The sequence below is a fragment of the Cyberlindnera jadinii genome (assembly GCF_001661405.1).
Source record: "Cyberlindnera jadinii NRRL Y-1542 unplaced genomic scaffold CYBJAscaffold_10, whole genome shotgun sequence".
In the NCBI taxonomy this organism is placed as follows: domain Eukaryota; kingdom Fungi; phylum Ascomycota; class Saccharomycetes; order Phaffomycetales; family Wickerhamomycetaceae; genus Williopsis; species Williopsis jadinii.
Genome location: NW_017963661.1, coordinates 361,069 through 387,584, shown reverse-complemented (window position 1 = coordinate 387,584; position 26,516 = coordinate 361,069). Strand labels below are relative to the sequence as shown.

Below are 26,516 nucleotides of genomic sequence, written 5' to 3'. Positions count from 1 at the left end.
GGGCACTGGCAGATAACGGAGATGAGCCCCAGTGTCCGGGGTGTCCAGGTGTGTGATGTCCGGGTGTGTGATGTCTGGGTGTATAGATGTCCGGGTGCATGGATGTCGGGGTGTAGAGATGTCCGGGTGTTGCATTTTGGGCCACGGAAGCTGCCTCGCCTGTGCCTCTGACGCGTGTGGCTCGCAGATGAAGTTCGAAAGCTCTCCGGCCAATCAATTGGAAGTTGTGTGTGTGTGTTTTTTAATAAGGAATTAGTCATTCGCATCAGCTTTACCCCTTACTGTCGAAGCTAAGACTGGCATTGTCCCACGGTGTAGACTTCTTTCTCAGTTTGCATCGATTGTGGGCTAATTGGTACGAACTCTTGGGGCTTCAAGGACGATGGCTTCTATCAGCGATAAGAAAGCGTGGACCACGCTCATTACCAATGTTGATTATCTCCCAGGGCTCTTAGCCCTGGACTACTCTCTTAAGAGAGTCGGGTCCAAGTATCCGCTGGTTGCCTTGTACACGTCAACGTTCCCTGAGGAAGGACATAGGGCACTGGACGAACGAGGCATCCCCAAGATTGAGATCAAGTACCTGCTTCCTACTAGGCATAAGGACTACTCCAACGATCCTCGGTTCTATGACTGCTGGTCTAAGCTACAGCCGTTTGGACTCACGCAGTTCGACCGTGTTGTTCAATTGGACTCCGATATGATTGTGATCAAGAATATGGATGAGTTGTTTGAATTGGACTTGAAGGGCAACGCCTTTGCTGCTGGTTGGGCATGTGTGTGTAACCCTATGAACTTTGAGCACTATCCAACGGATTGGGTTCAACAGAACTGTACCTTCACCAATTGGTATCAGAAGATGGGCTCCAGCGAAACGGGTCTTACCCTTGGCCCGAAAGTTGACGACAGCAACGGGTTAATGATCTGCAATGGTGGATTGCAGCTCGTCGAACCGTCAGAGGAAAAGTACCAGAAGATTGTCGATAAGCTCAATGACGATGATATTGACTACGATTTTGCAGATCAGTCTCTCCTCTCCGATGTCTTCAAGGACAATTGGTTGGGTCTATCGTTCGGTTATAACTATTTAAAAACGATGAAACTAATTCACAAGGACTTGAACTTTGAAGATGTTAAGAACATACACTACATCCTTACTCCGAAACCGTGGAACGTTGATAGACAATACAAAGACGATACTGACACTTTCAAGTTCTGGTGGGATATAAACGATGAGAGGCTCGACAGAGAGAAAGCGCTAGGCATCTCTGACAGGTTCTAATTCAACTACGTGAATGCTTTTTAAAGAAAACTTTCTGTTTTGTTCTATCAGCTGTTTTTATAACATTCGTTGAAGATGCATTAAAAAAGGGGGATAACGGTAATCGTAGGCTTCGTTAGAGAAAGAGAAAATAAGAGAGATTCAGTTGATGAATCAAGAACAACAAGCTCTAGATCTAAGCAGAGTATGCCTGTCTTGGGTATGGGAAGGATGGACCAACCTCTTGAATAGAGAGCTTAGCCAACCATTGGCCCTTATCAACAGCCTTCTCCAAAGAGTCTCCAGAGACCAAACCAGCAAGCAAACCACCGGCAAAGGCATCACCTGCACCGTTGGTGTCCTTGATGTTTTCAGAAGCCAAAGCATGGACTGGAATTTCCTTAACGTCAAAGTTACCTGATGCAGCATCATAGGTAACAGTGATTGTTGGTTCCAAACCATGAGTGATGATAACAGTTCTGTTCTTCTTCTCGTTGACACGTGGCTCCTTGGCGATGTACTTGGCAATCTCGGTCAAGTCTTCAGTTTCCAAACCGTGTGATTTGGCGTAAGCAGCTGCTTCGGTCTCGTTACCAATGACGTAGTTTGCAAATGAGATAGACTTGTCCAACACATCCTTGAAGAACTCTGGGATGAAAGGAGCAGACAAGTTCAAGGAGAAGTCCTTGTTGGTATCAGCGGCATGTTGACCCAAGAGATAGATGGCGTCTGGAGACACAGTTAAGTGGAATCCACCAATGTAGAAGAACTTTGCCTTTTCAACGTACTCCCAGTTCTCTGGCTTTTGCAAGTGATCTGGGGTGAAGTGGTTGGCAGCAGCCAAGTCAGTAGCAAGGGATCTGTTGTGACCGGTGATCAAAGCGGCACATTTACCTGTCTCGTATTTGTCCTGGAACTGGTACAGAGTCTTGACACCAGCCTTAGCGTTGGCCTCGAGCAAAAGCTCAGAGTACTTATCCTTACCAACAGACCCAAAGTACACAACAGAGTTCTCTGGCAACAGGTACTGTGCACCTCTGGCAGCGTTCTGAGCAGCACCGCCGGCAACAATGTGCTTGTTTGGGTTCTCAACAACCTCCTTGAAGATTGGCATGTGCTTCTCTTCAACGAGAATGGCATCGTTGGCCTTCAAGCCGTACTTCTCCAAGTAGGCGGCATCGGTATCGACCTGCAAATCAAGCAATGGGTTACCAAGAGCAACGAGCGGGAAGGACATCTTTCTATTGTTGTATTACTTTATGATTCAATGTAAACAAAACGTGGTTTGAATTGGAAACGATGGTGAATTTTATGAGAAATCTGCCTAAATTTTTCAATTTTTTTTGTCTTTGTGGCTCTCCTCAGTCGTTTAGGGGATTACGTAAGGCTTACGTAAACTTTTGGCATGTGAAAGTTTGATCTTTTCGCCAATTTCGTGAAGTTTCGCAAAATTCCGAAAATCCGCGCAGCGGAGATCGGAATACCATTTCGTTCCCTTTGGAGCCCAACATTTCCGTGCTTACAAACCATTCCACAACACAGCATTCTGGAGGGTTCACTATTGCTACCACTGTGTAATTGTGTGTGCTTGTGTGTCCAAACGTCCCGTACAATCATGCTGGTCCAAGCTTATGATCCATTTCTCGAATGGAGACCGTTCGTCACGAACCCATCGAGCTACTACGAGGCACACTACCACGAGATCATTGCGTCAATTGTCTTTTACCAGCTGTTATACGTGCTATCTCCCTTGATATCGAGATCCACGTTTGGTGAGCACTATGATAAGCTGTTGCAGTCTTCCAAGCTCAACTTTGACATCCACGTCGTGTCGATGGTTCAGTGCATCATCTCCATCCTCGTCATTATCCCGCTGATTGGTGATGAGCACCTCTCCGCCAACACTGTGCTGCACTACACCCCATACGCTGCGTTTGTCAGCTCAATAACCATTGGCTACTTTGTGTGGGACCTTTTCGTGTGCATTCGTCATTTCAAGCTATTTGGCGTTGGATTCCTCGTACATGCCATTGCGTCCCTCTTTGTCTTCTGTTCCACTTTAAGACCATTCTGCCTGGGCTGGGTGGCATCTTTCCTCTCTTTTGAGCTGTCGACACCGTTTGTCAACGTCAATTGGTTTGCAAACAAGTTGCCCACCGGCGCCATTCCAAACTGGGTCATCGCAGTCAACGGGCTGCTCTTGATCGTGGTGTTCTTCTTCGTCAGAATCGTATGGGGCTTCTATGCTATCTACTGGGTCCTGTGTGAGTTCTGGAAGTACAGAGACCAAGTCCCAGTCGTGCTCTGTGTGATAGTTGTGATCTTGAACGTTGGCCTGGACACTTTGAACGTGTTCTGGTTCCAAAAGATGATCCAGATCGCTGCTAAAAAGTTCAATTCTTCCTCCAAATCCAAGCAGGAGTGAACATACTAATCAATTGACTATATTGACTCATTTAAACACCAGCTCCCACCAAAGAAAAGCATCTTAGCATCCAAACCTCTGCCTATAGCAAAAGGCTCCGTAGTACTTACACCGAGGGTCCTCGGTGGTGTCCGGGTGTTTTCTACCCGTGCCTCCAAGTTTTTCAACGGTGCGCGGCGGTGGCGGGATTCCCCGGGCGGGAAGGCAAAGCTGGCCACAACATCAACATCAACAACACATCGGAATCAACAAACAACAACATCAACACCACCATCGAAACCAACACAGCGATGAGTTTTATCGAGCAGTTTGCCTCTCTGGTGGACCAGCCGTCCATTCCATGGAAGAAGATTATCCTGGGCTTCACCACATTCCAGTTCGCCTTTGAAACGTACCTCACGTACCGTCAGTACAAGGTGCTTCAGAAGAAGGAGATCCACCCGTCTCTGAAGGGCTCAATTGATGAGGAGACGTTCACCAAGACACAGTCGTACTCTCGTGCGAAGGCGAGATTCAGCATCTTCACCGGAATCTACTCGTTTGCTCAGAATTACTTCTTCATCCAGTACGATATCCTTCCAAAGCTGTGGTCCATTGGCAAGTCCATCTACGGCTCAATTGCTCCAATCTTGCCTGCTGCTTTACAATCAAGCACGATTGTTCATAGCTTGTGTTTCCTCTCTGTTTTCTCCCTGCTGTCCACTGTGCTGTCGCTGCCATTGTCATATTACCAGAACTTTGTGCTTGAAGAAGAGTTTGGCTTCAACAAGCTGACGGTCAAGCTGTGGGCTGTCGATACCGTTAAGAGCCTGGTGTTTACTTTCCTCCTGGGATTCCCTGTTCTTGCTGGCTTCTTGAAGATCATTGACTACTTTGGAGACAGCTTCATCTTCTACGTCTGGTTGTTCATGATGGCAGTCCAGATTATTGCTATCGCTATCTACCCAACCCTGATTCAACCTTTCTTCAACAAGCTGACACCATTGGAGGAAGGTGAACTCAAGACATCCATTGAAAACCTGGCTTCCGATAACAAATTCCCATTGACTAAGCTCTACGTGATCGATGGCTCAAAGAGATCTGCTCACTCGAACGCCTACTTTTACGGCTTGCCTTGGTCCAAGCAGATTGTCATCTATGACACCTTGATTCAAACATCAACCACCTTGGAAACAACTGCTGTCTTGGCCCACGAAATTGGCCATTGGGCCTTGTCACATACGACAAAGACTTTGCTCATTGCTCAACTCCACGTCTTGTCTATCTTCACCTTGTTCTCTGGTTTCATCCACAACAAGTCCCTGTTCCAGAGCTTTGGCTTCTTCAATGAGACACCTGTTCTCATTGGCTTCCTCCTATTCTCCGATATTCTTCAACCGTTGGATAACATCATGACGTTCTTCATGAACTTGCTGTCCAGAAAACACGAGTACGAAGCCGACGAGTATGCCGTCAAGTTGGGCTACGCTCAGTCTCTTTCAAAGGCCTTGATCAGCCTCAATGTTAAGAACTTGAGCTCCCCAGACGCAGACTGGTTATACTCCAGTTATCATCACTCACATCCTATCCTTCCAGAAAGATTGGATGCCATCAACAACAAGGCTAAACACTACGATGCAAAGCAAAAGTGATATAACTACAAGCTCTTCAAAAGAAGCAAAAAGTCGAATAAATTAAAATTGTTACACTTGAAACTGTGATAGTACGGAACTTACCAAACCTGCAACTCCTCGATATACTCCACCCTGCCCTTTGTTGCATCCAGGTTCTGAGAGACGTAGTATCTAACATCATCAACCATGCTGTTGTGGCCACAGGCAACCACAACTGTGCTACCGTTGGCTTGTTGCAAGTCAGAAGTGACAACTTCTTGCATGTTTGGTCTTCCCGTTCTGAATTGGATAAAGTCGAGCTCCTTTGGTGGCATTCCACCCTTTGTTTCTTCATCATGTGAGTCGTTCTTCTCTGATTGGTTTGTAGAGGAGGAATCAGACGAATTACCACTGAGATGTCTTGTTCCGTGAGGAGATGAAGGATCCGAAACGTAGATGATAACCTCTGCACTTGTCTTCTTCAGTTCTAACAGCTCATCATAGAACCAGTCGAGTGATTTCCAGTTTCTGATGACCCAATACAGCTTAACATGCTGCTGTACTCCTCTGCGAGCACAGTCTCTGATGGTGGCATACGATGAAGAGATACCCGTGGAACCTGTGTAGTATAAAGCCGTGGAGAACTTGTGCACAGGCTTCATGTGTCCGTATGGGCCTTCAAGAAGAATTGGAATGCTCTCTGTGTTGTTTGCGCTTTGGATCACACGGTTGTAGATAACAGAGGTAACACCACCTTTGATCTTGGTGATGAAAGTAACAGTATTGTCGTCACAGTCGATACAGGTGAACGGATGAGACTGCCAGAACGTCTTTGGCGTGAGGTAGTGGAGGTAGCCAAACGATCCTGGGAACCCCTTCCACAGCTTGTGACGTGGAATGACCACTCTCAGCACCTCGTCGGACACAGCGGTGACCTGGGCCTTTTGAACACCAAAGTAGGTGAGTCTCACGATTCTAACAAAACGGTCAAAACACCAGATGGCAGCCATGGCGTAGGTGAACATGTCATATCCAAAGTTTCTCGTGTGGATCCAAGAGCCAATGAGGAAGAAGACAACCAGTAGAATGTGCATGATCAAGAAGACTTCGTACTGTGTTCTTCTCACAGCATAGCAGGCTTGCACCATGATCAAGCCTGCACAGACAACGGCAACGGCACCCCAGCGCATCCATGGGTTCGCATAACGTGAGGCCAGCTTACCAAGTTGCTTGGACTGGACATGCATGGAGCCACCATGGGTAACTGCAAGGAGAAAGTTGATTCTAGAGATCCACTTGTGGAACGTGAGGAAAGTACTTTGGTTCCAGCCAGTGACCCAGATGAGGAAGTTGTTTCTACCAGCAAACAGGAAAGTCAACAAGAATGCGAAGCATGCCAGAATACCAGTTCTGTCACCTGGATATCTGGACATTTGGGCGCCTCTGTCTGGCCAGATAGTATCATTCTCGATGTACGAGTAGCCTGTTGCTGAGAAGACGACAACCAGCACAAGGTAGAAGAAGATGACGATGGACTGGATTCTCAGGGGAATGTATCCAACAAACATCTTAAACACTGTTACCGGATGTGAGTGTCTCTTCCCCCAGGTGGCTGGCATCGTAAGATGCTTTCTGATGAGATTCATTGGATGGGACTTCAAGTTACCTGCAACAAAGACAGTGAGGTTTAGGAAGTTGTAGATTCCAGCAAGCAAGAACATGAGAGCCCAGTAGCCAATCAAACCGGCGCCCATCCACATACCCCAATCTTCATTCTTACGGCGTGCCTCGATGGACTTGTAAGCATTGGTAAACACCTTCTTGTTGTACTCAACAGGAACATACGTCACTGCGCTCTTGTTGAACCCGTCAACATCTGAAGGATTGATAATGTAGTCTGTGGCATTCTCATACTGTTTCTTGAGCTGCTCTCTTGTGTATTTCTTGTTGGCGTTCTCTTCACAGTACTCGATGATAAAATCATCGATGGTCTCATCGTAAAGCGAAGTCTGATCATAGACACAGTACAACCAAGAACCGAGACCTTGCGGTGTGGAGCAAGAGCATTTGTAGGACTTGGCAGTATCCTTTGCACAGAACAACGCCGTTTTGGCAAGAGATGTTCTGCAAGACTGAACAATGATCTCATCCTTGGAGTAGTGCTTGTAACCGTCGTCTCCTAGTACACATGGTATCAGAGACACAAGAGGTAAAACCAGTTGACTCACTCTCATGCTGTAACGTTTCTTGTGCTTCAGCCAGATGAAAATGGAAGTTCAGCCATTTCAACATTCTGGGTGGGAGGAAAGACCCACTCTTTATATAGTTCACCACTCCTGAAAGATTTGATTGATCTGATAATGTCCCTGTGTATGTTTTATGCAAACTGGGACTACTACAGCATTTTTTTTCTAGTCCCTTCACTGTACATACGTACAGCGGAATGCAGCTCTATCCACTTTACCCATACCGGGCCTAGAAAGCATACAGTCTTGCTGACCTGTGATTTGATGCCCTTAGAGCTTTGGCTGAACGTTTCCAGGTTCACTCCCACTCCTTGGAGATTCCATATTACTCTTGCGTGTAGCTGATCTTTCAGATAGGGCGACATGTCCATACATTAAAGTCCCCTGTGTGGCTATAGTCCCATATGCAATGTAGGGACTCGACCATTTCTACGGTCGGCTCCTGAGAAAACTTTTCTTGCTGTTAAAGCTCACTGTAGAAATCTTACGGGTAATTCAGCCTCAGAGTTGAAGCGTTGTACACCCAGTGTGAGTGTCCTCTACGGGTTCCCAGGAGCTGTGATTGAAACACAGACCCCTTAGAGCTCTGACTAAGAACAATTCTCCTGCCATTGAAACGATAGCTGAGCGTGCACTATTGGACACACAGGTTGAACCAGACCTCAACGATAACTAAAACCAACATCAAGGCGTTCCCAACGTTGCCTCGGTGCCCCCTGCAGGCCCTACAATATAAGCTTGTTACCCCCCTTCTGATTGGATGGAATGTCCTTAGATGTTGAGATATTTCCGGACAAGATGGAAAAGATAATCCTAAATTTTCACCAGTATGCATTAGGTTGCATGTCTTTTGCTGGCCGACACCCAATGGGAGACACGCGCATGCACGCTGTTTTGTCCTGAGAAACGAAATTCCACACACTTTCTGTTTGGCAATTTGGGAGGTGGAGACGCCCGGTGATCGGCTTTGACTGGCCAGGCTCTTTCATGAAGAGATCAGCTGGGTGCTGCTGCTGCCAGTTGTTGCCTCTGCTTCTTGTTACGGGAAAGAGTGCTTGTTGTTCACCAAACGTCTTTGAAGATATGTGTAAATTCCATCAAAATTCTGTCACTTGTCAAATCTTAAGTGTGAAGGTTCTTCCATATGGGCTTGGCTTGGGAATATATGCGCATCTTTTCTTCCGTTCCCCTGCTGACGCCGTGTGAACCTCACGGGCAATTGCAATATGGGACTAGACTGGATTAATTACGAAGTTGTGTTCTAAAAAAGCCGCAGTAACTTACACATATTGGCCATGAGGAAATAACTGGAATGTAACTAAAGTACAGAGCATGTATAGCCTGTTGATCCCGTAGGACTATCCATATATTCGTTTCTTAGTAACTACAAGGTTCCAGTTGTGCACGGAGGGGACTTCGTAGGCACTTGCTACAGGTGCACACGCCTCTAGGGCCTAGCTACTTGAGACCACCAAGCCGTATATGCGAATGCGCTCACCAGCTCACTGGTGACAACTCTTGGAACTTGGCGCATTTTGCCGAGATCAATAAGAGTTTCCTGGTTCGCTGATCATCCCTGCCCCCACCGTTAAGATTCCAGTGGTGTTACTTGTGGCCAATCACCATTGGTTGAAGACTAATGGATGAAGAACATGCGGTTAAATAGCTGCATCATTGCCCGTTACCCATATTCACACCCTTTAAAATTTTCCATCCAGTACAAAAATTTGTAAACGATATATGTAAAGAAAGAAGCGTATTGAAAGTATACATACGTCTTTTCTTAATGGAAGAGTAAGTGTCACCAAGAGTAGTCACTGGTGCTCAATGCCCCTTAGTTCTGACTGTTTTCTTGGCTTTGATGCCGGGGATCAAATGTTCATGACCTCCTCCATACAAAACATCTACGTTGACCACTACTAGGGGATGTTTCGGCATCTCGCATTTGGGTGAGGAAGTCAGGGACATCAAGTCTAATATCCACACTATGGAAGTGAAGTCTGGGCCCGAAAATATCAATGAGGCAGCAAGTTTCTAAACGCACGAAGCTAGACTATATGATAGCAGGGAGGGCTAAATTTGGCACCGACAAAGTACTGCGCAAGAGATATAACTACTTGATATGCTGTTGGGTTCCGGACATTTCGGCAGAGAATTGAGTCGTCAGTAGCACAGTCGAGCCCTTAAACACCTGAGTCCTGAAGTACAATGCCAACAAGTAGAGACTGGATGTTAAGTTATAGAGCTCTAACATAGGAACCATATAAGCTGGGAAAGGTGGGTTCTTGTCAGAGGACTTGGTAATCGGAAAGACAACGGAGCCACATCAGACGTCCGATTACACAAGAGAGAGATAATGCAGTTGTATTATTTATCATGCTCTTCCATATTATAACATGGCTTGTAAACTCTGGGCATGCTACTGGCTTAGGTGGATAAGAAATTGCCCTTAAACCAAGCTCTGTACGGCGTGCGTGCAACCATATAATTGACCTTTGAAGCTCCTTATGCAGCGACCAAATTGCCATACATTGTGCAGTTCAACCCCAGGAACTGGCCATGTGTGTCATCAAGCTGGAGCTTACGGGCCAGTAACAGCACAGTAGTAATGCGAATATGCTCTAGATATGGCTATAATCCCGTTCATAAGACTTTGGAGTGCTATTTGTCTCTGCCTTGTGGTTTTCTTAGCTTGTGATAAAGGAAACAGTTGCATGATGATTCGCAGCCATCAATACTCCTGTAAGCTGAGTAAACGAATGGCCATCAGAGCAAAATTACCTGGAAGGGCATGTGAAACTCACCTTGGGTTTGAACCATGTATAATTTGCTACTTTGAAACAGCCAGCTCAGGCTGGAGTTCTAATAATCCAATCAGATGTCCGTAAAAGGAAGGGATGCTATGTACGGACTCCATTTGTACATGGACTTAAGAAAACATCTTTGCAGTATGGTGAAGAAGATGATGGTTCTGGTTGTCTTTATCATTGGAAGGATACTACACACTGAGGACATGTGCGCTGTAGGCCTTTCGCAATGTAATAGATGTGGTTGCTAAATATTCAGGACTAATTTTGAGTCCCAAGAGACCATCACACAGCAACGTAATATAGAGCGCATTACATAAGTCAAATTGTAAATAATTGCATCGAATGCTTCGAATGAGAGTGCATATGATCTACAGTAGGCAAGTCTTTGCTTACTATGGATATTCCTGAGCTGCTATTGGCTCAGTGGTTGTTCTATGAAGTAACTTACACAGTGAACGGGTTCCAAATGGAGCATTTATAAACCTCATATACCCACAACTGATTAATAACACAAGCCATGGTAACATGTTGTAACGCTCAATTGAAATTCCATATCATCCAATCATTAACATCTTGAACGAAGTCTTCACTTGGACGTATTAGAATGAATTACACTTAAAACACAGGATGTACCATGGACTACTCTAATCCTGCCATTGCCAATATCGGAAACAAGTGCAGGTGTAGCCAATCATAAGCGATGACCCTGCATGATTACAACAGCACTGTTAGAAGTGTATGCTTGAGCTATTCAAAGCTCAAATCCTAATTGGCTAGGCATTGACGAACACCAGATGTTTTACACCCTTTCCAATACGATTGCACTACACAATCCTCATCTTATATACATCATGTTGCTTACTCCGTGATAATTAATATATACATGCACTTTAATGATTCTAGTTCGCCTTCAAATCCCTCAAGCTTTCTTCCCTCTCCTTGTTCACAGCTCTGTCATGGGCATCAGCAACTCTTTGTTCAAACTCATGTCTATCACCAGTGATTTGCTCCTCCACTTGAGCAAGACCTGGCTTCGAAGAACTATCAGCACCTGACTTGGTTGCACCGATAGTACCAAATAGGGCATCAAGAAGCTTTGGACTGTAGGTGCGTTGTGCCTGGAACTCTGTGGAAATACGTTTGGCGCCAAAGGCATCTTCAATTGCGGCTTTGAGATCAGCCTCAGTAGTGATGAAGTTATCAGCAGCGTAGTATAACTCCAGAAGATCAGTGGCTCTGTTCTCTTTGCCTCTAAGCTCATTTTGTAGTCTATTGGCTTGTCTCTTTGCCTGAAGTATCTGTTTCTCCTCCTCTGTTCTCTCTCTCATCAATGGACCTTCCAACAACTTGTTAATCGTTGGCAAAGTAAGTCTGGCAGACTCGGACTCCTCGTATGTGATGTTCTCTTTGATTCTCTTCTCCTCGTCTTCCCTTTCGATGGTTCTCTTCTCGACATACTCAAGTCTCTTCTCTTCTCTGTGCAAACTGTCGGCATAGTATTTACGACGAAGTGCGGCTTTGGTCACTTTCTCCTTCTGCTGCTCGTTCAAAGTAGACAATTGAGGTACGCTTTTTGGATTCTTCATGGTATCCTTGATCAGATCACCAACTGTACGCACTTTTGGTAGTGGTTGTTCACGAGACGTTCCTTTTGGATGTTCAACACCTTCCGCGTAACCGACATTTGGGTTGGCATGTCTCACAACAGGCTTGATAGGCTGCTTGAAGATCTGACGAACTTCCGGAAGCACACCAGACTTGCCTCCAAACACTCTCGCACCTTTTGTCATCGTTTAGCAAGCGTATTTATCTACTTTGAAGCTCTCTTTCCCTCTCAAAATGGAAACAATAACGACGTTGATGGGTTTTTTGTTTTTTTGGCAACGTTGTGAAAAATTGTGCGCGTACCAAAACTGGAAATAACCCGCACATCACATGTGAAGAGAGGGTAACACTTATCAGTTCATCTACATTCGGTATCACATAATGTCTCTTAACATCAAGTTGCCTTTATATAGAGTGGGATCCTTGAAACGTGCTGTAGTTCGTTTCCTAGTTCATCAAATACAGCACCCCATTCGTACTCTCCGCTTTCAAGTAGAACAGCGCCCATGCTATGCGTCACCGATGTACCAGGAGCGATATCCTCATCCAACGGCATTTGGAGTATACCGTTGTAGAGGATCTTCTTCTCGATGGAGCCATATGTTGATGTAGTTGGGATGTTTCTCAATGTCCCCTTTAAGGCTCTTTCTGTTTTGTTCTCGATGGTAACATTCACAGTGAAGAATTCGCCAGGAGTCAAGTGCCTGAAACGACCAGTTCTGGCAACTTCGCCTTCAATGTCTATACTCACGTTAACCTTTTCAACTCTCATTACGGTTAACATCTTCTGGGTTAGTCTTATGCCTCTAAACTCAATATCTCCAGTAATTTCTCCAATTGACCAAGTACCTTTCAAATCCCTTAGCAACTCTTCACGGTACCAAAAGGACTCCTTCTGAAATTGCTCTTCGTTTTTGGAAATTCTTGATCTTGTGAATCTTGAATGCTTCAAAGGGATCGGTTTCAGATTCTCATAATCAATGTCGATTCTTTTCATAGGAATGGTTAACCTCTTTGTATCCATCGGGACAATGTTATCAGACACTTTGTAATCCTTGTACTGAACATCAATATTGATAGGTTTGTTGGAAACGTTTCTAATGTCAACAAAAAACAGAACGTAATCTGAAACGGCACCTCCCTTCTCATTGACATACTGCCAGATCGGAACCTCAGATGATCCGATTGACTCAGAGAGTGGTATAACATCACAGTCAGCTAAGTCTGTGCTCTGCTGTACAGTAATCGGAACTGGGATATCCAAGCATCTGGTGAACTGTAATCCGGAATCATCTGAATGTCCATACTCTAGGGCAAGTTTAACTTTCACTGCACCACGTTTACCCACAACTTCCAATAACAGAGGAACCTCCTCGTTTGGCTGAATCTCATCAATCTTCGAAATGATGTTGACAGAACGTTTGTAGAGGAAGTATTCATATTCATAGAGATCAGTTGCTAATTTGTCCCTGCTTTCCAACAATTTACTCAAGGGATTTATTGTGGAATCCCAGATGGAAAACTTGAGAATGTTTACCGAAATATCAGAATGGTTCTTAAGCTTGACTTCAACTATCTGTTTTCCTCCTTCTAACAACATCAAAGGCTCAATATGTGATGTGAGTTGTAAGTTCGGTTGTGCCGTTATAACGTGCAATTCTATCTGAGATGTTTCGGCACGACCATCCACATTATTTGACACCATGTTCTTGTAAAACGTATTCAGGATATCCTTATTCGTTGTCTCCTGATGCTTCAACTTTGGTGGGTTTGCAGCCTTTTCAGCTTTACAAATTTTGAATCTCTGGATGCTAAATTCAGAAATTCTTATCTCTGCAGAATCAATAACCAATTTCCCTGGAGTTAATGGTTTCGTTAATACATTAATCTTTCCTATTGTCTTTGGTTGGATGGTGAAATGGTTCTTGAAGATCTCAAGTCCTGGTATCTTGATTTCATTGATAGAAATAGCAAATGCAAATGGGTTCTGAATTTCAACCAAAAATTCAGTAAATTCCCCCTGAACAACATAGCTCTTATCAATAATAGCAGTCTGTAGATATGGGTTATACAATACAGGATCCGTAGAGTTCTCTTTAACAGCTGTTTTTTGTTTCATTGGGGGATTTGATAGTTTGACTAGGTTGATACTCCTCAATACAAATGGATCAGGGTAGTACACCTGTATGTCATGCTCTTTGGATAACCTTTCTATATCGGCGAGTAATTTGGCCTGCTCATTGTCCGTTAAGGAGTCTGCAAAACGCGTTAACATCAACGATTTGAACTTTATAACAGACTCAACATCCGATAGCTCAGCGGATATAGCTGAACATAGCTTAAGAGTGGATTTTACAATCTGAATCCATCTTGGAGCATGAGCACTTTCAATGTTCGCCTCACTTTGGCGATCAACACCGTACACAGACATCAAAACGTTAAAGATATCTGTTAGATCGTAGTCCGTTGAACTGCCAGGTTGTGCTTTTAGTTGTGGTATCAGACAAACAAATAACGTTCTTAACATGAAGTTTCGCTTCCTTGGAAGACCCATGTCTCCATAAAGGGCAGAAAGAGAACCAAATATTCTCGTCTGAGATAAAATGTCCATACTTTTAAACTGGACGCTCATCACTTTGTTGGAAATTCTCACCATATCCATTTTGTCGTATGTATATGGAATGTCGCTATGAATGGACAAGGGTCTGCCTTTAATCATGTGGTGTAAGCACAATGTGTTGAGTCCACCGGCGAAATTGACCACAGTCATTAACTTTAGGAATCTCAATATACTTTCACAGTATACCAAGTCCGGTACATAGTCTTCTGGATCACTCTGTGACGATTCAAAATAGTATATCATCTTGCACAAAATCTGATAGATTAGCTCAGTTGTGGTGAACCTCTCCAGATCTAGAGATCCAATGGCCATTGACGACCTAGGAGAGGAGTTTGGAGTGCTTGAAGGGCTTGAAAGTGTATGCAAAGGTTGTGCTGAAGAGTGCAATGCGCTGTTCAACGCTGGGCCTAGCTGATACGGCAGATCTAAATAACAAAGCATGACAATGGAAACAGCAATGCCTTCCAGCGTTGACGCTATCCACAGGTAATCATAGCCTGATTTGAGGAGAATCAGTGCTTCTTGGAATTCCTTCAAAGCATCGGAGTATTTGCCTGCAATTAGCAACAAGTTACCCAAGATTTTCTGCTGTCTCCCTTTAATTCTCGCCTGGCGGCGTTCATTTGAAGATTTGATAGATATCTTGGAATTTGCTGGATCGCTTGACAGGGAGAACCCTATGGATGACCCGGAGCTTATTCTCTTACTCTTCACCACAGGGGTCTTAGCCCTCTCGTTACCACCAAGGGTCCCTGGAGATCTCAGGGTAATATGCTGGAAGGACACCAAATACCCAGTAAGCCCATCCAAGAACAGTCTTGTGATGTCACAGATCACCGTCTCTGTGTTCGTAGCGTTGAAGATGACGCTCTCATGTTCAAACTCGGGTTTCTTGTCGAACACCACTATGCAATGCACTACCGAAGACTTGTACAGTCTCTTCAAGGACTCCAATGCCTCCTGTGGTTCTTCCAATGAACTCGCCAGCCCAATAACAACAAACGTCTTTCTATAAGGCTCAAAGTCCTGCAGAAACAGCGTCTCCTGGCTATCGAGACTCGTCGTGAAGTCGTACAGCACCCGGCCATCCGGGAAGCCCTGAGGGTTGAAAGTCCTTGTCCTTGTCCTCGTGACATCTACCAACCTCACCTCGGAACTCACCTCGATGTCCCTCACGTACCGCTGGAACTGCTCACGCTCCAATGACCCAATGGGCACCAGCAGCGTACGCACCCTTGCTGGAGAAACGAAAGACACTGTATCCATGGGTATTTTGACGAAGCGCGCCGGTAATGAACAATGAGGCCGGCTTCCTCCCGCTGCTTTGTTGTTGAAGACGTTTGTTGATGTACACAAAAGCTCCCATAGGAAAACCCGCGAAACAAAACGCGGAACGAAACAGACAGAAGAACTGTGGGTGTACGGATGTTGTGGGTCTCCACCCGAGGGCTCTCCATCAGTAGCCAGACAATTACACAGCACGGTCTCATGTCAGCGCAAAAAACCCGGCCAGTCAGCTCAGTCAGCATAGCTGGTGATGGAAACACGGTTACACCCCCTCATATCGCCCAATTGGGTAATAAACACCCCCAGCCCGTGTAAAGAGACCGGTCGTTTCTGGTTCGCGCAGCAGCATCACCTCCGAAGGGCGAAAACAATCCACAAACAGCCATAAACAACCATTTCAGTGCATATTGGTAAACATTGATACACATTTGATCAGCCATTTAAAGCCACACGGAAGATTCGAAGATGGCTGGAGGATTGAGCTTTGAGAACCACCAGAGAAACCAGTTTCTCGCAGCCAATGGACACGCGCCGCCAACGGCGACGTCCACGGGTACGACGATTGTTGGAGTGAAGTTCAACGGTGGCGTTGTGATTGCCGCTGATACGAGGGCCACTGCTGGGGACATTGTTGCCGACAAGAACTGTGAAAAGCTCCATAGATTGGCTCCTAAGATCTGGTGTGCCGGTGCAGGTACTGCAGCGGACACTGAGATGGTGACACAGCTGATTGCGTCCAACTTGGAGCTCCATTCGCTGAGCACGGGCAGGGAACCAAGGGTGGTGACCTCGCTTCAGCAGTTGAAACAGCACCTCTTCAAGTACCAAGGCCACATTGGTGCGTACCTCATCGTGGCAGGTGTGGATCCAACAGGAGCACATCTGTTCTCTGTCCAGGCGCACGGTTCTACAGACGTTGGCTACTACCAGTCGTTGGGATCGGGTTCGCTAGCTGCAATGGCAGTGTTGGAGAGCGAGTGGAAACAGGATTTGAGTAAAGAGGAGGCAATCAAGTTGGCGTCTGACGCGATCGAAGCCGGTATCTGGAACGATTTGGGGTCCGGTTCGAACGTTGACGTTTGCGTGATGGAGATTGGCAAGGATGCACAGCTGTTGAGAAACTACAAGACTCCTAATGTCAGGGCTCCGAAGGAGAGAAGCTACAAGTTTGCCAGAGGCACCACTGCAGTGCTCAAAGAGTCCATATACAACCTGGTGGATGTTAGTGAGGATATCGTTGTGAGTGCGGGCGAGCCAATGGAAGTTGATGCTTAGAGAGACTCCCCACGTAGTGATATTTAACGGGTGCTTTAATGTCATAAAAACATACGGAATGAAATGCACTGAACTGTAGTTAACATCATCGTCAAATAACACCTTCCTTAGTCCTCCCCTTGCCCACCCACACACACCCGAAACGTGGCTATGGAGATAAACAAAAACATATCATCTCCCACACACACACAGCGGCTCATAGCTATAGTGAAATGGCCGCTAAGCACACTGAAGCGCTTCTACAGGGGGAGCAATACACCTCCATCGACTCACAGAGCTCAACTATTGCCACCACGGCAGATGAGATTGAAGAAACCCGAACTGGGAAGTACGTCACTTTGGTCGTCTGTGCCTCTGCTGTAGGAGGATTCATGTTTGGATACGACACAGCGTGTATATCGAGCATTCTCATATTCCTCGATAAAGGCTCGCTAGACCTGTCAGATAGGCAGAAGGAAATAGTCACAGGCATCACATCTGTGGGGTCTTTCTTTGGATCAATTGGAGCTTCGATCCTCACTGATCATCTCGGGAGGAAGAACGTTATCACCATATGTTGCGTTATCTTCACATTGGCTGCTATAGAGCTTGGACTTGCACAATCCGTGACTGCTCTTGTCATCGGTAGACTCATAGTTGGGCTGGCTGTGGGGGCTGCTTCTATGGTTGTACCTGTGTACATATCTGAAGTGGCGCCTTCTAAGAGAAGGGGAAGGCTACTGGTGTTGAACTCAGTAACCACCACTGGCGGCCAACTATTCGCAAACATCATAGCACTGATAGTTTCCCAGATGCACCATAATTGGAGGATAATGTTCCTCTTGAGTGGTATTCCCTCGGTATTGTTCCTCTGTGTTGCCAAATTCTTGCCAGAGTCACCGAGGTTTCTCATCCTTCAAAATGAAAAGCTTCAAGCTCAAGAAGCGTTGTCAAATCTATACCCAAATGCAACATTTGAGCAGGTGAGTCGTAAAGCATCATCGATAGAGGATGATATCAAACTCAACGAGGAACAGCATCGGTTACCATTACATGCAAAGCTCTTTGGCTCGAGTGCAACGCTGAGGGCATTGGCTGTTGGATGTGGATTGATGTTTTATCAACAGGCGTCCTCGTTCAATTCCTTCATGTACTATGGTGCAACTATCTTCAAAGCTGTTGGAGTAGGCAATCCACTTGTGATTTCAATTCTGATCAGTGGTACAAACTTTGCTTTCACTTTTGTTGCGCTGAGATATATCGATGAGATTGGAAGAAGGAAGATGTTGTTGAGAACGCTTTGGATCATGGCATTTGCTTTGTTCGTTGCTGGTGTTGCATTCTCCAGGATTGACCTACCACAGGAGCTTCAAACCAAGAATATGAATCCAGCTTCATACGTCCTGGTCACGTCGGTCTTGGTGTTTGTTGCGAGTTATGCCTCAGCTCTTGGAACTGTTCCTTGGTCGTCTGTTGAGTTCTTACCACTCGAGGCAAGGGCTGCTGGTTCTGCAGCAATTGCAGCCACTGGATGGCTAACCAACGCTATAGTGTCAGCTACTTATCTCTCCTTGGTTGGTGCCACTTCTTTATCCGCAACATCTGTGATATTCTCAATTGTCTGCGCACTAGGTTGGCTGGCAGTGTTCAAGTGGTATCCAGAGGTCAACAGGTTGTCGTTGGAAGAGATACGTAAGGTCTTTGAGAATGGTATCGATATCCATTACGTAGATCATCGCACCTCTCTCTAGGACCTCTCTAGGACCTATTCTACGTCACAAGGCTTACGCTCACGGTTGAAGGTCTACGTCATCGTAGACCTATGTTATAATAAGAAATGGACTTTAATTCCTGGATGATATGCTCTTTGTTTTATAACTAAGGTATCATTCTGAAGTGATCAATATACGATGATATCTAAAATGCAGCACTTCGCTTGTGCAATGGCTGTCACGGTCTTATTCACATAGTATAAAGGCCTACGCAATTATGACATTATGGAAGGCCCAATTGTGACTTAGACGAGGCCAACTAATTGAGATCTCAGAAGTGAGCTGAAATCCTTGAAAGTCGGTAATATTAAGAACACTACACCTTGAGCTACTGGTTGTCACTTCCATGGCTGACGGGCTGCAATGTCTAAGCACAGATGATAGGCAATGTGTACTTTAGTAAAACAAATAGTTTAAACATGCAGAGATGGTGGCCATTATAAACTGATTATTTAAGTCAACATGAAAGTATCTATTCTCACCAATCATAAGCTTGAATTCTTGAATAAAGACTGCTTAACATTTTGAGTAATTATTATTTTCTCATCCAACAGCTATCTCATATTATTCATTAAAACATTTGATGGAACAACCAACTGTCCTGAATAATAAGCCACATCCCTAACTGACCTTTAATCTACCAAAATTTGACCGTCCAATGGGAATCCATGTTGAATAAATACAACTCCATTGTTCCTACATCGTTATCTATCGATTTGAAATCATATTGCATTCATATAATGTAACAATTATATAATATAACAATTATATAATCCACATCCACCCCCGGAAATACACCGCTCCCCGGAATTCCCCAAAGTGTTGAACGGATTCGCGGGTTCACTTCCGCAAAATTCAGGTCTCAGCCCTTGGTTTCCTTGCCAACGGCAATCGAGGTTACAGCTGAACAGACCAATTGCACGTATAAATCATGAGTTTTAAAGGGTTCACAAAGGCTATGTCTAGAGTATGTATCTCCATATACGATTTTATGCCGTCAATTCACCCTCTCTGTGGGTCATTCTTCAACAAAAGCGGATGACATGGAAGGCCCGTTGGGGAGCGAAATGGGGGTGTGTCTGCCTTTACCCAGGGTGCTAACACGAAAGCAATCAAACAGGTTCCTCAGAACTTTAGACAGAAGCTCAACATGGGAGAAGTGACACACGATCCCGTGTACGATGATGCAGAGAGACGTTTCAAGGAAATTGAGAATGAGACAAAGAAGTTGAGCGAGGAATCCAAAAAGTACTTCACCGCCGTCAACGGGATGCTGAGCCACCAAATTGGGTTCTCCAAGGCAATGGATGAGATCTTCAAGCCAATCAGTGGTAAGCTGTCTGATCCAAACTCCACCATCCCTGAGGACAATCCCGAAGGTATTGAGGCGTCAGAACAGTACAGACAGATTGTTGCTGATTTGCAGGAGACGCTAAAACCAGATTTGGAGTTGATTGACACGAAGATAGTCCAGCCAGCACAAGATATGCTGAAGATCATTCTCTCCATCAGAAAGATGGCAACCAAGAGAGAACACAAGCAGCTGGATTTGGATCGTCGTAAACATACGTACAACAAGTATGAACAGAAGAAGGAGAAAACCCCAAAGGATGAGGAAAAGATGTACAAGGCCGAGGCTGAGATGCAAGTTGCACAGGAGGAGTACGACTATTACAACAATATGCTGAAGGAGGAGCTTCCTGTCCTGTTCCAATTGGAGGCACAGTTTGTTCAACCATTGTTTGTGTCTTTCTACTTCATGCAACTCAACATCTTTTACACCCTTTACAACAAGTTTGAAGATATGAAGATTCCATATTTCGACTTGAACTCCGACATCGAGGAGGCATTTGCTGCTAAGAGGGGCGATATCCAAGAGAGATGCGATGCAATTGGAATCACCCATTTCAAAGTGGGTCATGCTAGAGCCAAATTGGAGATGACCAAGCGTAGATATGGTAAAGAAGGAGCAGCAGGAGTGGGAGCCGCAGCAGGATCAGCAGGTACAAACACTCTGCCTCCATACACTCCACCAGCAACTGCTGGAGGTTATGGTCAGCCTGCTGCTGCCACTGGAGGCTATGGACAACCTGCTCCTGCTGCTGGAGGCTATGGACAAACTGCAACTGGTTATCCTGATGAAAAGGCACAGTACCAACAGGCCCCAGCCTACGGACAACCAGCGTATGGACAACCAGCTTATGGACAACCAGCTTACGAACAACCGGCAGCAGCAGCAGCAGGTGGCTATGGCCAGCCTATGACACCACAGTCTGCCTCCTCGTATGCTTCGCCAGCACCAGTCGCAGCAGCAGCTCCACAGGCAACACCAGCAGTGGAGACTTGTACTGCGTTGTATGACTACGCAGCACAAGCTGCGGGAGACCTATCATTCACCGCAGGCACTGTCATCGAGATTGTACAGAGAACTGCTGATGCCAATGGTTGGTGGACAGGAAGGGCAAATGGACAGCAAGGTGTCTTCCCAGGTAACTACGTACAGCTCAACTGAGCTACAATCACCACACGTGACCAACGAGCGAACGAACCAATTCCTTCCCACAACTCGCTCCACGGCAGCACCAACCAGCGAGTAAATCATATACGTCAAACGTCATGTTATTTTTAGTTCCCATATATATATATGTATATTTTAACCACCGATGCAGTGGAACAGGCCCAGCCTTGTTTCTGACATTGCTTCGCCAAGGTTGGTGGGCCAACTACGGTTGCCTTGCACCACCATCTATCGGTGAGAATGAGTATAAAGCCATCACGGATCGTGAAGTGTTTCAATTGCCATCTTCCACTACCTGTAGAACCACCGTCGATATCCACTGGCGTGCAACAGGGAGCAGGTGAAACCCTCCCGAAACAGGAACTCCCAACCCCCAAAACATACAGAACCGGGATTTCTGAGTTTACCCAATTGGGAAATACAAATTTACCCAAAAGGGAATATTAATTCTTCTTCGGGGAGGGGGAGGCAGAGCAGTGAAAAAAACACAGCATAAAAAACAGAAACTGAAGAAACCCCATCAACTCTCTTGTTGAAACCACGACAACACGAAACTTTATACACGTCAACGCTAAAACAGATTGGAAGGAAGGGTTTACCACGGTAACCAAAATTTTTTCTCACCACATACAAGCTTACACAGTGATTGCCATAACAACGGAGGGTCTCCATCGCAAGAACATCAACAGACAAACAGGCGGGTTCACCACAAAGACAAAGCACGTAAACACAGAAGAGCGAAACAGAGGGGCGACTGCGCGGTATCGTGGAAGTACAAGTGATAAACAAAGCAGATGTCTTCAACAGATGAATCACCACCTCGTGGTCTCAGTGGATGGTGGAAGCAGCTAAAGAAGCAAGGATCCTCAGTGGAGAGCTTTGGCACATCGCATGTTTCGCCGAAGAACGGGTCACAGCAGAGCCTCCACAGGCCCAGGATGTCGTTCAAGTCGCGTTCCTTCACGGGGGTGGCCAACGACAGCCAGAGCTCTGAGCAGCTGATCAGACAGAAGAGGGACGAGTTCATCGCGTCGCAGAACAAGTTTGGCTTTGGCAACGAGGTGTTTGGGGTGCCCTTGGAGAAGTCCATCGATGTGGCTGAATCGCTCATCTCCGTGCCCTCGGAGGACCCTGGTGACTTCATCAGGTACGGGAGAATCCCTTTGCTAGTTGGCAAATGTGGTTCGTTCTTGAAGGAGAAGGGGTTGGGTGTTGAAGGAATATTCCGTGTGACGGGCTCCTCCAGACGGGTCAAGGAGCTGCAGTACATCTTCAGCACGCCGCCCGAGTATGGGCGTAAGCTATCGTGGGACGGATACACGGTGCACGACGCTGCGTCGCTATTCAGAAGGTTCTTGAACAACTTGCCGGAACCGCTTGTTCCGCTTGACCTATATGAGCAGTTTAGAGAGCCCGTTCGCTCGAGACCAAGGATCATCGAGCACGTGAAGGCGAGAAACGATTCCATCGAGAAGCGGATCAACGCGATCCAACGGCAACAGCAGGATGGACAGCCCTTCGAGGAGGAGGACGTGGACAAGGGATTATCACCTGAGGAGTTAGAAAGGAAGAAGCAGAAGGAGCTCCGGAAACAGAAGAGAATCGCCAAAGATTTACGTAGCGCCTTGAAGGAGTACCGTGTGCTGATTGATAAGTTACCCTTGGAGCAAAAGCACTTGCTCTACTATCTCTTGGACCTGTTGACGATGTTTGCAGATAACGCAAAGAAGAACCTCATGCCTGCGAGAAACCTAGCTGCGATATTCCAGCCCTCCATACTTTCACACCCGGATCATGATTTGAATCCGGATGAATATGCTCTTTCACAGGCAGTGGTGGAGGTGTTGATTGAATACTCCAAGAGACTTTTACCAGATGTCAACAAGCGTCCATCGGAACCACCAACCACGAGAAATTCCAGTACAAATTTGCTGTCAGTACCACAGTCAGCTTCAGGCTCAAGACCACATTCTCGTTCGCTTTCAGCAGCTAATGTTATACCAGATGTTATCAACCCAACAACGTTGACCACACATATAAACCATTCGGAGTCCAATCTATCAAAACATTCTGGTGGAGAGAACACCACTGATGAAGATATAGAGGCCCCAACGAATACCATCAAATCATCACCTATTGATATCCCACAGATTAACGTGTCAACGTTGAATCCGAATTCCAACTCTGAAACTGTGAAACCAGTAACTTCACCGAGGGCTGTCCATATGACTTCCATAGAGTCTCGTGATTCCCGTTGGAAGAGTGGCTCTGATCTTGAAACACCAAGTGGTAACAAGAGAGATTCGTGGTTCAAACGTTTACGGAGTCCATCCAGAGGAATCAAGGATTAAGGGCGGAACGAATCACATGCTCATGATATACCAACGAAATCTTGTGGGATTCACTATCCATTATTCTATCAACCAGAGACTATGCTTTAAATGCGATTGTTTTATTTGACTTTTTCTTTGTTTTTATTGTTGTTGTTTACCCTTCATCCGCTTTTTGTACAACCTTTTGGTTGATGCTTGTTTAATGCCCTTTTCATTCTTTTGCTTTAATTCTTAAATACAAGTCCAATTTTTTTCTGCAATTAATCATCGATTAGGAGATATTTATCATATCATTCCACAATCTCAATTTCAGAATCTGTCTTTGGCTTTTTCGTGACGTGGGTATCATCATAGTCTTGGGCTTTAGCCTTTCTCTTATCAGGGGAGGTTGCTTCTTTAACGTCAACAATAAGAAGATCATCATCGTTATCATTAATAAGCTCTACACCATCTTCCTCATCGTCTTGATCATTCTCTTCCTTTTCTTCAACAGGAGGTTTCTCAGCCATCTTTATATCTGGTAATTTCAGATCGCCTCCTTTAACCTCAATGATGTATAGTTCGACCGATTGGTACTTATCGGTTTCATCAGCCACGTTTAACAGTACGCCATCCACTATACCCATTTCTTTCAATGTCTTTTCAACGTTGTCGTCAAAATCGATATCATAGAGCAAATTACTTCCCAGAGAGAGGGATATTTCCTCGTCTAATCCATAAGTGGACTGTAATGCACCAAGAAGATCATTGAGAGTTTTTGACGTATCGAAATGTGCAACTCCTCTGACCGCTGAACAGGTTGCACATTTTGGATTTGGCGATTGTAACATCGATGGAGAAACAAACTTATCAGAGTTTGAAACAGTAAAGACAGCTTTGGAATTTTGGATTCTATTTTCGTAAGATTCATCAAACTGTTTGAGAGATAATAGTGCTGAGAAGCCTGCGATAATTGCATTTGTCGTTGCAATAGCAGGGATGATGTTACCTGCAATAGATTTGATATCGAATTTAGCCTTTAGCGGTATGGAGAAAATATGAGAACGGATGTTTGTAGCCGATGCAACAAAGTTCAAAGTGTCCTCATCATCTTTATCGAATTCAATTTCCTTTTCTATGGCAATTCTTTTTTGTAGAGCCAAAGTCGAATCGATAAAGACCTTCAAGTTCTGTTCCAAAGTCCATTCCCTTTGACCTGTGCCGATTTCCTCTTTAGAGATCTTTAACACCTTTTCCTTAATTTGATTGTTATATTCCAATGGGGTTGGTTGTTTTCTTGTCTTCCAAAGGTCTGAGATCTTTAACAAGTTTTCAATATCCTTTGTGAAAACTTTCGCAATAACTTTATCGACAAAGTCTTCAGAAGCGATAGATCTCTTCAACTCGACGAGTTCGTTATTTTCAGAGATTAAATTTGCAATCTCTTGTTGGTTATCAGTACCCAATTCCCCAGTATCTTTACCCTCTGGTTGTACAACAGGTTCATCATCTTCAGAGAACAAAGAAGTGAATAGAAAACTCTTTGCCCAGTGTATACAATGAACGGGCTGAGATGGAGTAGATCTGATGGTACACACAGGGAAAGTCTTGGGAGTTTCCCTATGGAGACAGTCATAGCATTCAGTATGGTACGGGAAAGTTGGCTGGGCCTGACCGTTTGTGCCCGTTGTGCCACTCTCCATGACTGTCTTGTTCAGCAGCAGAGCCACCTTGTTGATGTACGATCTTGCTTGAATGTTATCCAAGGCATTGAAGATCAAGTCGAACTGCTCGAACCAAGACATCGGGAAGAGATCAGTTTCGTAGATTGAGGCTTGGTACGGCACCAGCTTCGTCTTGAAGAAGTTGAACGACTGAACAGCGTTAACAGCTGTCGAGGCCTTTGGTTGTTTGATATCCTTGTGACGGAACAAGAACTGTCTGTTCAGATTGGACAGGTCAATGGTATCCAAGTCAACAACGTGAACTTCACTGTATCCCAGCAGGATGAGGTCCTTCAGCAGTTCACAGCCGATGCCTCCAGCACCGACGAGTAAGACCTTGGCCTTAGAGGGAGGTTGTTAGTATAAGCCAGTGAATGCAGCGAAGGGAAACAGACATACATTTCTGATCTTCCGATACGTATCATCGCCTAAAACGCATTTCAAACCTTCTACCCTCGACATTTTGCTCTCTACTGGGCTCTGCGCTGTTGTTGTTGTTGTTGTTGTTGTTGTTGTCGTTGTAGTCGTTGTAGTCGTTATTGTTGACGTTTTCCCGCCCATTCGCGCGCGCGACACAAAAACAGTGGAAAACAAGTTCGCGAACAGACAGAAGCACAACAGGATGACGTAATCAACTCCACCCGCACACCTTCCACCACGCGCTCCTAACCGCACCCTCCACGTTTTCCCCTCGCGCCCGGTACGCGCACGCCCAAACGCAAAAAAAGTCGGTTCCGAAACCTCTGCTCACACAGGGGGGTTTGATTCCGATTTACGCATATTGAACGGCTTTTCAAGCCATTTCACTCACTAAACTGACGCTTCCCGCCAGCCAAAGAGATGAAACATACTACAGGAGTTTGCCCAGAGCAGACACCATTGAGGGAAAAAACTACGGAATCGAAAAAGCCCAGTACAGTCCGACGCTATGTCCTTTTTTTAAAAAAATCGTAGGCCCTGTTGTATTTTTTTGGTGTTGATATATATAATTTTCCCTTTCCCGTTTTCGCCTTTTTAAAACTCCCCTTCAACACTTTTGTTGTTTTGGTTCTTATTCCTGCCCTGTTACTTTTCTCCTTGACAATTTGCT

The 26,516-nt window shown here is 45.4% G+C and overlaps 13 protein-coding genes across 13 annotated transcripts; 7 read left to right on the top strand and 6 right to left on the bottom strand.

Annotated features, from left to right (window-relative positions):
* The first annotated feature begins 264 nt into the window (after positions 1-264).
* CYBJADRAFT_168552 (glycosyltransferase family 8 protein) lies at positions 265-1,658 on the top strand. The gene has a single exon (XM_020215421.1). It carries the CDS (start codon positions 383-385, stop codon positions 1,280-1,282), a length of 900 nt encoding a protein of 299 aa, XP_020069685.1. The 5' UTR covers positions 265-382; the 3' UTR covers positions 1,283-1,658.
* On the bottom strand, positions 1,370-2,552 carry ADO1 (adenosine kinase). Its single transcript, XM_020217152.1, has one exon. It carries the CDS (start codon positions 2,496-2,498, stop codon positions 1,458-1,460), a length of 1,041 nt encoding a protein of 346 aa, XP_020069684.1. The 5' UTR covers positions 2,499-2,552; the 3' UTR covers positions 1,370-1,457.
* A 324-nt stretch (positions 2,553-2,876) lies between these two features.
* TDA4 (Tda4p) lies at positions 2,877-3,686 on the top strand (the record flags this gene model as incomplete). The annotated part of the gene is made up of 1 exon (XM_020212823.1): positions 2,877-3,686. One exon carries the CDS (start codon positions 2,877-2,879, stop codon positions 3,684-3,686), a length of 810 nt encoding a protein of 269 aa, XP_020069683.1.
* A 145-nt stretch (positions 3,687-3,831) lies between these two features.
* On the top strand, positions 3,832-5,475 carry STE24 (zinc metalloprotease). The gene has a single exon (XM_020217132.1). The coding sequence runs from the start codon at positions 3,977-3,979 to the stop codon at positions 5,315-5,317; it is 1,341 nt and encodes a 446-aa protein (XP_020069682.1). The 5' UTR covers positions 3,832-3,976; the 3' UTR covers positions 5,318-5,475.
* Positions 5,398-7,512, bottom strand: CYBJADRAFT_129185 (ferric reductase family protein; the record flags this gene model as incomplete). Its single annotated transcript, XM_020212831.1, has 1 exon — positions 5,398-7,512. The coding sequence occupies one exon, from the start codon at positions 7,510-7,512 to the stop codon at positions 5,398-5,400; it is 2,115 nt and encodes a 704-aa protein (XP_020069681.1).
* A 3,653-nt stretch (positions 7,513-11,165) lies between these two features.
* On the bottom strand, positions 11,166-12,155 carry PET123 (mitochondrial 37S ribosomal protein mS26 PET123). Its single transcript, XM_020215420.1, has one exon. It carries the CDS (start codon positions 12,122-12,124, stop codon positions 11,234-11,236), a length of 891 nt encoding a protein of 296 aa, XP_020069680.1. The 5' UTR covers positions 12,125-12,155; the 3' UTR covers positions 11,166-11,233.
* A 159-nt stretch (positions 12,156-12,314) lies between these two features.
* On the bottom strand, positions 12,315-15,879 carry TRS120 (TRAPPII-specific subunit TRS120). Its single transcript, XM_020215419.1, has one exon. The coding sequence runs from the start codon at positions 15,823-15,825 to the stop codon at positions 12,334-12,336; it is 3,492 nt and encodes a 1,163-aa protein (XP_020069679.1). The 5' UTR covers positions 15,826-15,879; the 3' UTR covers positions 12,315-12,333.
* A 199-nt stretch (positions 15,880-16,078) lies between these two features.
* Positions 16,079-16,432, bottom strand: CYBJADRAFT_168548 (uncharacterized protein). Its single transcript, XM_020215418.1, has one exon. It carries the CDS (start codon positions 16,284-16,286, stop codon positions 16,119-16,121), a length of 168 nt encoding a protein of 55 aa, XP_020069678.1. The 5' UTR covers positions 16,287-16,432; the 3' UTR covers positions 16,079-16,118.
* PUP1 (proteasome core particle subunit beta 2) lies at positions 16,079-17,155 on the top strand. The gene has a single exon (XM_020217530.1). It carries the CDS (start codon positions 16,312-16,314, stop codon positions 17,119-17,121), a length of 810 nt encoding a protein of 269 aa, XP_020069677.1. The 5' UTR covers positions 16,079-16,311; the 3' UTR covers positions 17,122-17,155.
* Positions 17,156-17,315: 160 nt separating this feature from the next.
* On the top strand, positions 17,316-18,980 carry CIN10 (Cin10p). Its single transcript, XM_020215417.1, has one exon. It carries the CDS (start codon positions 17,334-17,336, stop codon positions 18,849-18,851), a length of 1,518 nt encoding a protein of 505 aa, XP_020069676.1. The 5' UTR covers positions 17,316-17,333; the 3' UTR covers positions 18,852-18,980.
* An 823-nt stretch (positions 18,981-19,803) lies between these two features.
* Positions 19,804-21,384, top strand: RVS167 (amphiphysin; the record flags this gene model as incomplete). The annotated part of the gene is made up of 2 exons (XM_020212851.1): positions 19,804-19,839; positions 19,993-21,384. The coding sequence occupies 2 exons, from the start codon at positions 19,804-19,806 to the stop codon at positions 21,382-21,384; spliced, it is 1,428 nt and encodes a 475-aa protein (XP_020069675.1).
* A 944-nt stretch (positions 21,385-22,328) lies between these two features.
* Positions 22,329-24,176, top strand: CYBJADRAFT_152992 (RhoGAP-domain-containing protein; the record flags this gene model as incomplete). The annotated part of the gene is made up of 2 exons (XM_020213396.1): positions 22,329-22,835; positions 22,989-24,176. 2 exons carry the CDS (start codon positions 22,329-22,331, stop codon positions 23,739-23,741), a joined length of 1,260 nt encoding a protein of 419 aa, XP_020069674.1. The 3' UTR covers positions 23,742-24,176.
* UBA2 (E1 ubiquitin-activating protein UBA2) lies at positions 24,014-25,888 on the bottom strand (the record flags this gene model as incomplete). The annotated part of the gene is made up of 3 exons (XM_020216906.1): positions 24,014-24,268; positions 24,290-25,768; positions 25,826-25,888. The coding sequence occupies 3 exons, from the start codon at positions 25,886-25,888 to the stop codon at positions 24,014-24,016; spliced, it is 1,797 nt and encodes a 598-aa protein (XP_020069673.1).
* Between the last annotated feature and the right edge of the window lie 628 nt (positions 25,889-26,516).

Excerpts from the sequence above, each read along its gene's own strand:
- CYBJADRAFT_168552 (XM_020215421.1), top strand. The coding sequence starts at position 383 with ATGGCTTCTATCAGCGATAAGAAAGCGTGGACCACGCTCATTACCAAT.
- CIN10 (XM_020215417.1), top strand. The coding sequence starts at position 17,334 with ATGGCCGCTAAGCACACTGAAGCGCTTCTACAGGGGGAGCAATACACC.
- TRS120 (XM_020215419.1), bottom strand. The coding sequence starts at position 15,825 with ATGGATACAGTGTCTTTCGTTTCTCCAGCAAGGGTGCGTACGCTGCTG.
- PUP1 (XM_020217530.1), top strand. The coding sequence starts at position 16,312 with ATGGCTGGAGGATTGAGCTTTGAGAACCACCAGAGAAACCAGTTTCTC.
- ADO1 (XM_020217152.1), bottom strand. The coding sequence starts at position 2,498 with ATGTCCTTCCCGCTCGTTGCTCTTGGTAACCCATTGCTTGATTTGCAG.
- CYBJADRAFT_168548 (XM_020215418.1), bottom strand. The coding sequence starts at position 16,286 with ATGGCTGATCAAATGTGTATCAATGTTTACCAATATGCACTGAAATGG.
- PET123 (XM_020215420.1), bottom strand. The coding sequence starts at position 12,124 with ATGACAAAAGGTGCGAGAGTGTTTGGAGGCAAGTCTGGTGTGCTTCCG.
- STE24 (XM_020217132.1), top strand. The coding sequence starts at position 3,977 with ATGAGTTTTATCGAGCAGTTTGCCTCTCTGGTGGACCAGCCGTCCATT.